General features: G+C 34.5%; 1 protein-coding gene across 1 annotated transcript in view; it reads right to left on the bottom strand.

The window, feature by feature from the left end:
* LOC109112267 (E3 ubiquitin-protein ligase UHRF2-like) overlaps positions 1–1,862 on the bottom strand; it is a 3,242-nt gene extending 1,380 nt beyond the window's left edge. The window contains exons 1-2 of the mRNA XM_042747808.1: positions 1,669–1,862; positions 652–761 (exon numbers count right to left, since the gene is read on the bottom strand). Of these exons, the coding sequence (XP_042603742.1) occupies positions 652–761; positions 1,669–1,862 (304 nt within the window). The remainder of the gene's footprint in view (positions 1–651; positions 762–1,668) is intronic.
* Positions 1,863–11,386: the final 9,524 nt, after the last annotated feature.

Below are 11,386 nucleotides of genomic sequence, written 5' to 3'. Positions count from 1 at the left end.
GTGCGTGTGTCTCTGTGTTTTTCTGTGTGTGTCTGTGTGTGTCTCTGTGTGTGTGTGTGTGTGTGTGTGTGTGTGTGTGTGTGTGTGTCTGTGTGTGTGTGTTTCTGTGTGTGTGTGTGTTTGTGTGTGTGTGTGTGTCGGTCTGATGTGTGTGTGTTTGTTGTGTGTGTGTGTGTGTGTGTGTGTGTTGTGTGTGTGTGTGTGTGTGTGTGTGTGTCTGTCTGTGTGTGTGTGTGTGTCTGTGTGTGTGTGTGTGTCTCTCTCTGTGTGTGTGTGTGTGTGTGTGTGTGTGTGTGTGTGTGTTTGTCTGTCTGAGTGTGTCTGTGTGTGTGTGTGTGTGTGTGTGTGTGTGTGTGTGTGCGCGTGTGTCTGAGTGTGTGTCTGTGTGTGTGTGTCTGTGTGTAGGTGTGTCTGTGTGTGTGTGTGTCTGTGTGTGTGTGTCTGTGTGTAGGTGTGTCTGTGTGTGTGTCTCTGTGTGTGTGTGTGTGTGTGTGTGTGTGTGTGTGTGTGTGTGTCTGTGTGTAGGTGTGTGTGTGTGTGTGTGTGTGTGTGTGTGTCTGTGTGTGTGTGTCTGTGTGTAGGTGTGTCTGTGTGTGTGTGTCTGTGTGTGTGTGTGTGTGTGTGTGCGTGTGTGTGTGTGTGTGTGCTCACGTTTGAAGGGGCCGTCTGCTGCAGACAGTGCCGGTGCTCCAGGTGTCTCTATCCTGTAGATCTCATCCAGAAACTGCAGCTTACAGTCACCAATCACATCACCCGGACCTCTGAAACAACCAATCACAGCACCAGCTCACAGTGATGTCATACCTCCTGTGATCACACAACCAAATGAACCAGAATCACTGACGAATGACTGATGGATCACTACGACCCTCGGAGATCTGTTTAGTGTTTTAGTCTACTGAATAATTTATAAAAAAAAAAAAATAGAATTTATTAAAAATGTATCAATAATAAGACACAATGACGATTTATTTTATTCTTAAAAATAAAGTTTTAATTTTTCTGTGTTTTATCATCAATATATTAATAAAACTATAAAAAAATAAAAAAATAACAACTTAACTAAATTAATATTACAATAAAAATAAAACACTAAAAATTTATTAAATTATGTGACATCATAATAAAAAATATAACAATTAAAAATAAAATAAGGAATAAATCACAAAAATGTCAAATTAAAATAAATAATTTTAATATCAAAATGAAATACTAAATATATATTTATAAAAATGTCAAAGCAAATAAAAATTAAACACTTACTAAAGATGTACTAAATTATAAAAATTCTGTGTTTTATCATCAAAAATGGTGGTCATTAATTTACAAACTATAGTACTATGCAAACAATTTATTTAATATTGGAAGAGACATATTTAAATGAAACGATTTATGTTTAAATAAAAAACTAAATAACACACAAAAAAAAAATATCTCTTTTTTTTCAAAAAAAAAGTTTCATAACATGATAACAACAAAAAAAAAAAAATGGATAAAAAAAAAAACTCTTGATTGTGTGATATTCATTAAAATCTTATTTTAATAAATTTTATTATTATTATTATTATTGTTTCTACCACTACTTTGAGAAGTACAATGTAAATGTGCATTTTACAACAGCAATATATTTCCTCAAGTTGAGTGGACTTTTATTTTGGCGGTGTTTACCCCAGCAGAATCTTGACGTGGATCTCTTTGTTGGTGCGTGAGACGGCGTTGAGGGCCGTGATCTCGGCGTCGTACCAGAAGCCTCGCTCCTCGGGGTTCTCCAGGTTATAGTTGACCATCACCTGGTCACCCACCTGCAGCTGGTCGAAGCGCAGCAGGGTCCCTGCACACGAAAGAACGACAACAAACCTCATACCCACAACAACTTCATCAATAAAACTTCACAAACAGAAGCATCAGACACCAGAATAAACCTCAGCGTGTGCCGCTAACGCCACCAACAACAACCACAATAATGACTGTTTCCACACGGGTTTCCTCAACACTCCCTCTGCCTGCCATTGGTCGGTCGAACAGATAGTCCCGCCCCCAAACTCACTCCATTGGTGGAGTCAGATGTCGACACGTTCAGTCCGATCAAACAAACTGATCAATCTTTTGAAAGTGTCAAGAAAAATCAACCTATAAATAGCAAATTTAAAGCAGGCTTTCTCAAACTAGTGTTCATGATGTGGTAAAAAAAAGCTAATAAATATAAGAATATCAAATAAAATTTTACAAATGTAAATAAAAATCTAAATAAAACCCTTACTGAAAATGTGCTTAATTATAAACATTTCAAATTAAAATAAAAAAGTAAATAAAAAACAAATAAAACAATGTGTTAACTAAAAAAAGGACAAACAAAAATACATTTTGCTAAACTAAAAAACAAAAAAAATCAAAAAAAAATACTAACAAAAAATTAAATAAATCACAAAAAAAAACAAAAAAAAAAAAAAAAACAAAGTAAAACACTTAGTCAAAGCTAATTAATCAAGGGAAGAAAACAACAGCCATAAACACGAGTGCATTATCCGGCAGAGATCCGGCCCTCGGAATCAATACTATTCACATCAGTGAATCAATTAAACAATTAAATAAATGGATCAGTGAATCAGAGTCTGATCGCTCTCACACACATCTGCTGGAGAAACACACTTCTGAGTGACTGTACGCTCCACAACATCTGCTGAAAACACACACACACACACACACACACACACACATGAAGAGCAGGAACAGTGTGTGTGTGTGTGTGTGTGTGTGTGTGTGTGTGTGTGTGAGTGTGTGTGTGTATGTGTGTTAGGGGTCGACCGATTATCGGCGTGGCCGATTATCGGCGCCGATATTAAGCATTTTTATTGTTATCGGCATCGGCCATTTTCAAAACCCGATTTGCCGATAAAAACATTTTATTTTGAAATGCGCGATCTGGCACTGATCCAGCCACCTCAGTCAGAGCGCACCGCTCTGTGGCCTAGACTAAGCCCCGCCCATCGTCCGTCTGATTTGTTGGGAGTCACGAGCCTGGCCAATCAATACGGCTGGCGCGGCTGGAAAATGTTCCGCTCTCACACCCGAAAGCACAGGAGCTGCTTCAGTGATCATCATCACACATCAATAAGTTATCTCTCGAAGGTAAGAATGCAGTAAACGTTCCTGAAGTTGCAATAAATCACTACACTGAAGTTGCAAAACACCTAAATATAATCGATTTATGATGACAAGCCCCGTTCAGTTATTATAGTGAATTCCCGGTCAATGTCCGTCATTGCAGTGATATGCTTTAACGGATCATCACATCAGTGCTGAGATAGTGAAACTAAAACCTACTTCTCTCACCATTCGGCCAACTTAACGTTATATTGTGAATAGATTATCAACACGAATGAATTGCACTCACGTCTGCTGCGGTTTTTTTTTTTTTTTGTGTTGTTCACATAGCTTCACTGAACAGCGTCCGTTCCGTTAGGGCTCTTAGTCAAAAAAAATTGCGCATATTTCGAGAAATATTGCTTTATTCTAACATGATTGCAAAATAATTTATCATACAGATTCAGAATAACCATTATGCAATTTTGAAGAGCTGAAGGGCATCAAGCGCGAGCTCTGACGCCCTGACGCGACGAGAGCTCCCTATTCCTGATTTAGTGTATCTACGCGGCGGCCGCGCTCTCTCATTTGACTAGGGGTGCGATTTGCCGGGGGGGATGGTAAAAACATCACCCAAACCCGCTCTGACGTCCAGATCTGAATCAAATGATTCGCGATACCCGGTGGGGATAAAAACATCATGCAAACCCGCTCTGACGTCCAGATCTGAATCAAATGATTCGCGATACGCGATCCGATTGAAGCGCATCGAAACAGTGAATCATTTTGCGACGCAATGGTTTAACTGATTCGGAGTTTCAAAACGCTCCGTTGCTTTTTCTTTGCTCGCTTTCCCTCGATGTAATTTGTTGTTTGAATAACCGTGGACACATTAATCATTACAATTAATAGGCCTTACGTAGGCTTACAATGTTTTTATTAAACTGAGATCACACTAAATACAATTTCCGTCGTATTAAAAACATTTCATAAAATTTTTCAAAAGCATCCCCCCCTCTGTTTATTTCACAAATCGCACCCTGCATAACCCTATGCTAATAACGTAAATTGTCAATAATCTCACATTGCACGTTTCTGGATGACGCTGTCCTGTATACTTCCTAGTTTGTATCGCCATGATAAACAGTCTAAAAATAAAATAAAAAAACACTATTACAATATGGGTTGTGTGTGATTTTAATGGAATTCTGGGTTGCAAATAAAATGCTAAATATAACACACACACACACACACACACACACACACACACACACACACACACACACATATATATATATATATATATATAGATTACATTTATTTTCCATTATTTGTTCATTTGTTGCTGTTTAAATTTGCTTTAAGTTTTACTTAGTTTACAGAATGCTGCTGAGTGGATGCTCCCAGCACTTTTTATGTTTGTTTGTTATTATTAATATTAATGTTGTTATTATGAACAGTTCTCAGAATTAAGATGTGTTAAAATAATTTAAAGAGAGTCTTTGTCAGAGGCCTTTTTATTCTTAAATTTTGCAATTAATTTTCATTTTTACACTAGACACATATCGGTTCAAAATATATCGGTTTATCGGTCTCCTTGACTAACTGGACAGAATCCGCTCATGTTCGATCGGTATCGGCATCGGCCCTGAAAAATGCATATCGGTCGATCCCTAATGTGTGTGTGTGTGTTCAGTCAAGGTTAATCTTTCTCTCTTCTGGACTGTGTGTCTCACTCTTCTGCTGCTCCACACGCTCATGTTCGGAATATCAATATGACTCTCGCTGTTACACACACACACACACACACACACACACACACACACACACACACACACACACTCACACACACACACTCACGCAGCAGCAGCAGGACTTTGTGTGTGTGTCTGAGAGTTTTGGGGTGTTTCTTCAGCTACGGCTCTTCTGAAAACACATAAAACAAACACAACACACAATCTCTCATAATGCCCAGCTCTCAGATGACGCGCACACACACACACACACACACACACACACACACACACTTGACACACTGTTTTCCTAATTAATGTTGTTCAGTTGCTTTGACGCAATCATTTTTGTTTAAAGCGCTATATAGATAAAGATGACACACACACACACACACACACACACACACACACACACACACACACACACACACACACAACACAACCACATACACACACACACACACAACACACACAGCCCTACTCCTAATTAAGACTCTTAATAGTAGGAGTGTGTTTTTGTAGTCAGGAACACACACACACACACAATAAAGTGTAATGTAATAAACCTCACAAGTCAGACAGGAAGTGATGGTCTGACTGACATGTCAAGCGGCCAATCACAGTCTGCGTTTATGACAGATGCATGATCACGAGCTGAATAACAGGAAGTTAAAAATGACTTCATAAAGACGGCAGCATCATAATATTATTTTCTCACAGAGATCAGTAGCTCTATTAGTAGAATCTGTTGACTCTAGCTGTCTTTGTTGCACTATGTGCCAGTGGTGAGCGTTCAGAACTGGGGAAAGAGCACTTTTCAAGCTTTTTCTCCAAAGTTTGCAGGTCTGTAACTCAAGAAGTATTAAAGATATCTTTATGCTCTTTAAGATATCACGTCTTAACAAACTTCTCTTTTGCCATCTTTATTTTTAAGGCCCTATATTGTTCAGTTCCAGAGATATTGGAATTTCAACACGGCTCCAGGAGTAAATTATTAAAATGTACACATTGTCAGTGGTCAAAAAACAGATGTGGGTCACTCTGCAAAAATATGATACTTCTGGATGGTGGGTTCACTCTGCAAAAAGTATGGATACTTCTTTTTCTCTTTTAAAGTTTATATCAATTTTTTAAAAGCAAATACATTTATCTTGTTTCTTTCTGTCAACACAACTCCAGTAAACATACCCTTGAAGTCTGCGTGCCTATAACTCAAGTATTAATTTTATATCAATTTTTTAAAAGATTTCTAGATTTAAAAATAATGTTAATTAAACAGGTTTTATTTAAATGCCACAAACGTAAGACAAACAATTCTAAAAATATTTTAAATTATTAATATTATAATATTTAAAATATTTTATAAAAATTTATAATTTTAATATTTTGGACAATGTTACAAAATGTCAATTTAAGCATGTCTGCTGTGTTAACTTTTCTAAGCATTTAAACACCACAAACAACAAATAATACGGTTGTTAAACAGTGGTTTTATTTTACTGAAATGCTAAAAAAACCAAAGACAAATATTTGTAAACATTTTAACAATAAAAAAAAAAAAAAAAAAATAATAATGATAATAAATAATAATTAATTACATACCATAAAAACAAGGAATATAACTAATATAATAATGATAATAAATAATAATTAATTACATTTATATAGTGCTTTTCTAGTCACTGTGAGGGGGGTCTTCTCATCCACCACCAAATATAATTTGATAATGTTTTATTTATTAATTAATTTATTAATAAGGCAAATCATTTAAAAAACAATAGTGGAGACAAAATAAAACATTATTTTTCATTTTTAGCATTTTAATATTTTATTTGATCTAGTAATATGCAAAAAAAAAAAAAAAAATTTACAAAATAACTAAATATTTACATATTAATATAGATATAAAAGAACAAAAGCTGTTGGAGGACAGAATAAAAATATGGTGTCAGATTACATGTTAGAAGGTTTTTAAAATTTAAATAAAAATAAGCAATATTATAATTTAAACATGCTATAACAAATAAAATTAAAAAACAATAACAAATAAATTTAAAAAAAAAAATATTTATGGGAAAAAAAAATATATATATATAAAAAAAGAATCAACAGCAGTATATATATATATTAGCATTTAAATATATAAATAATATTATTTCAATATTATTTAAATATTTTTTTTTTTTAATTATTATGTTTAATTAGATTTATTCATATGCAAAAAATACACATATTTTAATAATATATTTTATATTATTTTAAATAATATATAATATTGTTACATTTACATTTAGTCATTTAACAATCAAAACCAACAAAATAACAGAAAAAACAAATATAAAGGACATATTATTATATCATTAATATAAAATAAAAAAAAAACAAGAAAACAAAAAATAAACAAAAACAAAAAACAAATAAACTCGGAATTATTTATATATTAAAAACAATCAAAACAGAATCCACAAACAAACAAAACATGAATCCAGACACGAATCATCAACACAAACCATGTGACCTCGGATCAGCATGAACTCCCAATCAGCTTCGGTTTCCCAGCATGCATTGCAGCATCGACACACTTACCGCATTCAGAACGCATCCCATCATGCACCTCCTCACAGCAATAAAGCCAATCCAGCGCCCAACAGCGCTTCAGAAACGAACATCCAGACAAGCATCGAAACACAAAGAGCTTCCTTCCCATGATGCACTTACTCTTCATATTTAATGTGGTAGGAGACGTGCGCCGGGTCCGTTCTGGACGTGGACGGTTGGTCCGAGTGTAACGCTGTGCTGTGAGTGTCCGTGGATGATGAGGATGATGATGATGAAGGCTCCGAGTCCAGCTTGCCGTTAGTGCGCTTGCAGGGCAATCACACCCTCGAACCACTCGCCCATTATAACCACCATTCACCCTCCAAAAAACCACTCACAACAACGACACAGAAACATTAAGACCCCTCAGAACACCAAAACATTCAACCTGAACGACACAGACACTGTTAGAGCGCTCCGCCCACCACCCGGTGACCCTCCAGCACTAAACCAGACACCAGACACAGCTACGGGAAAATCTGGAATCTGAGGGAGCAAAAACATCTAAATATTGAGAAAATCATCTCAAGTTCTTATCAATGCATATTACTAATCAAAAATTAAGTTTTGATATATTTACGGTAGGAGATTTACTAAATATCTTCATGGAACATGATCTTTACTTAATATCCTAATGATTTTTGTCATAAAAGAGAAACATATGAATAATTATGGTTTAATTGTCTGTGTGTTTAATTCACTTACACTGCAAGATAATACTAATTAATAATTTCAATTCATTAACAAAAAATAAACAAACAACACCAACAATAACAAAAATATCACAAATATAACATAAAAAAAGAAAAAACATAAAAAAAAAAATAAAAAAAATTAAAAAATACTAAAAAAAAAAACTAATTATTATTTATTAATACTCAAACCAATAATAATAATAATAATAATTATTATTATTATATAATTATATTGTTATTATTTACTACTACTACTACTACTACTACTACTATTATTATTATTATTATTATTTATAAAATGATATAACACACACTATTTTTATTATAAATACTAAATAATAAAGGATAATAAAGAGGTTACATTTATTATTGTTATTATTAATGCACAATTTAATGTGTTGATTTTAATGTAATTAATTTATTTAAAATTAAATTAATGAAAAACAATGTGATAAAACAATAAAAAATATAAAAATCATAATATGAAAACTAAAAAATTATTAATAATAATAAAATTAATTACCATAAAATTAAATAAAAATAAAAGAAAAAAAAAACTAAATAAATAAAAAATGGTAAATAGATAATAAATGGTAAATAATAATTAAGAGATTTCCTTTATTATTGTTATTATTAATGCATATAATATTTTATGGCATGTAGAAATTCAATGTGTTAATTTTAATGTAATTAATACATTTTTAACGTGTAAATTTAGTACAATTATGCCATGTTAGATTAAATTTAAAAAAATATATATTTTAAAACAATAATATTAAAAATAAAATAATATTTTAAAATGTTGTTTTTATATAAAAAATATTTTAACAATAATTTATTTTTTTTAGAAGTAATATAAAAACAGTAAGATTAAAAAAAAATAATAATAATTTACCATAAACTGTATAATTTGGCAATCATCTAAGGAGCAACAAGTAAAGATTGAGTCATACTAGTTATTTCATAGAATAATTATTGAAGTTTTTTGGGAACTATAGAAAAAAAGAGCACAACATAGCAACACGCCCACACCACAATACAACGTCAATGGGGAGCGCTGGCTTGTTTTCTCCCCCAGTGGGCGTGGTTTTCAGATTATGACGCGTGTCGCTCTGTCTCTATGAGTCACAGACAGTTTGAACGCTGACAGCACTGTTCTTACTCTGAAGAGTCCGATCCCGGGATCCACGAGGAACGTCTGGCTGGACGTGGACGGCTGGCTCTCCGGCGCCGGGCTGCAGGGTTTGGACCCGTTTCCGTTGCTGTTGGCGACGGTTGCTGGGGAAACCACTGCTGTGGTGGGTGTGGCTGAGGCGGGGACAGATGCTGTGGTGGGCGGGGCTATGACACAGGCCACGCCCTCGTCGTTGTTGAGGGAGGGGCTGTCTGGCACGTCCGTCTGCGAGCGAATGAGAAGCTGGACGATGTCGTTAAGACCGACGTCAAAAATCGAATAACCTCATACTCAACCTACAAAAAACATGTCAAATATTAATGATTAGTTATGCAAAATCATCATATTAGAATGATTTCTGGAAGATCATTGACACTGAAGACTGGAGTTAAATGACTGCTGAAAATACAGCTGCACATCACAGAAATACATTACACTTTAACAGAGATTCACACAGAAAACAGTTATTTTAAATTAGAATAACATTTCACAATTTTTACAATATTTTTGATCAAATAAATGCAACCTCCTGAATGAGCAAAACCTCACACAAAAGCAATATATTCTTCACACTCACAAACGAAAGCACACAAAAGCCCTGTATTTCAGATTAGTTCTTTTTTTTTTTATCATCGAAGAACAGCAACAAAAAAGCAGACCCACATTATTCAGCAGCAGACGACATCACCAGCACCTCCTACTCAAAACAGCCGAGCCATTTTGTGCAGCAGCGGACGCCATCAGCCTCTCCTTCTGCTCAATCACCAGCGCAAATAAAGAGATAAAGAAATGCTAGAACAGTGATGATGGCTCCAGTGCAACCGTGTGTACGCATGTATGTGTGTGTGTGTGTGTGTGTGTGTGTGTGTTGCCATAGCAACCAACTAGGCCTTGTAATGTGCGTGGATGTGTGCGGGCGTGAGGTATCCCGCGACGTATCGCCCGTCCGACTCATCAGCATGAGTCATAGAGCAGCATGAGAAACGTAGTTCGGTTTCCCTCCAACACTCCCCCCTTAACAATGCACTATGGATTATGGATGATGGATAAAAAACAAAAAACCAGAAGCAGTCCGGAGTCCACACCTCTGAGAAGACCAACGCTTAAGAAAGATGGTGACAGAAGCGTTGCTGTACGCTTTCGCTCTGCTCGACTGACGCTGGTGTTAAAGCATCGACTCGGCAATAAAAAATCTGGAATCTGAGGGTGCAAAAAATAAAATAATCACCTTTAAAGTTGTTCAAATGAAGTCCTTAGCAATGATTTTGATAGTTTTGATATATTTACAGTAGGAAATGTACTAAATATCTTCATGGAACATGATCTTAATATCCTAATGATTTTTGACAAATGTAAGAGAAATGTATAATTTTTTCCCATACAGTGTATTGTTGTCTATTGCTACAAATACACCTGTGCTACTGATGACTGCTTCTGTGCTGCAGGGACACATATTGTGTTTAATTGTGATGAAAACACTGCAAAAACTCTTTGTAGTCCCAAATTAGGCTTCATTTTGTTTAAGCAAGATCTAATGTCTTCTGCTGTTCTCTTAGAGGCGACTCATCTCTGAGATTCACCCAGACAGCTCGAGACACAGGAGAGAAACAGTGCTAAACCTTAAAGCACTGACACAGTTATTATTATAGATCTCACAGTTATTATAGATGTTACAGTTATTGTTAACACATTAAAAAAGTTATAATAATAATATCATTAAAGATATTACATATATCATTATTACATGTTAATCAATTGTTACAATAAACATTAAAGATATTACAAGTTTCTTGTTACAGTTATCATTATAGATGTTACAGTTATTGTTAGTTTCTTGTTACAGTTATCATTATAGATGTTAAAGTTATTGTTAGTTTCTTGTTACAGTTATCATTATAGATGTTACAGTTATCATTATAGATGTTACAGTTATCGTTACAGTTTCTTGTTACAGTTATCATTATAGGCTAGTTATTGTTACAATTATCATTAAAGATGTTACAGTTATTGTTACAGTTATCATTATAGGCTAGTTATTGTTACAATTATCATTAAAAATGTGACAGTTATTATAGATGTTACAGTTATTGTTACAGTTATTA

The sequence above is a fragment of the Cyprinus carpio genome, chromosome B21 (assembly GCF_018340385.1).
Source record: "Cyprinus carpio isolate SPL01 chromosome B21, ASM1834038v1, whole genome shotgun sequence".
Classification (NCBI taxonomy): domain Eukaryota; kingdom Metazoa; phylum Chordata; class Actinopteri; order Cypriniformes; family Cyprinidae; genus Cyprinus; species Cyprinus carpio.
The sequence above is the reverse complement of the archived record's forward strand: the minus strand, read 5'-3'. Positions and strand labels throughout refer to the sequence as shown.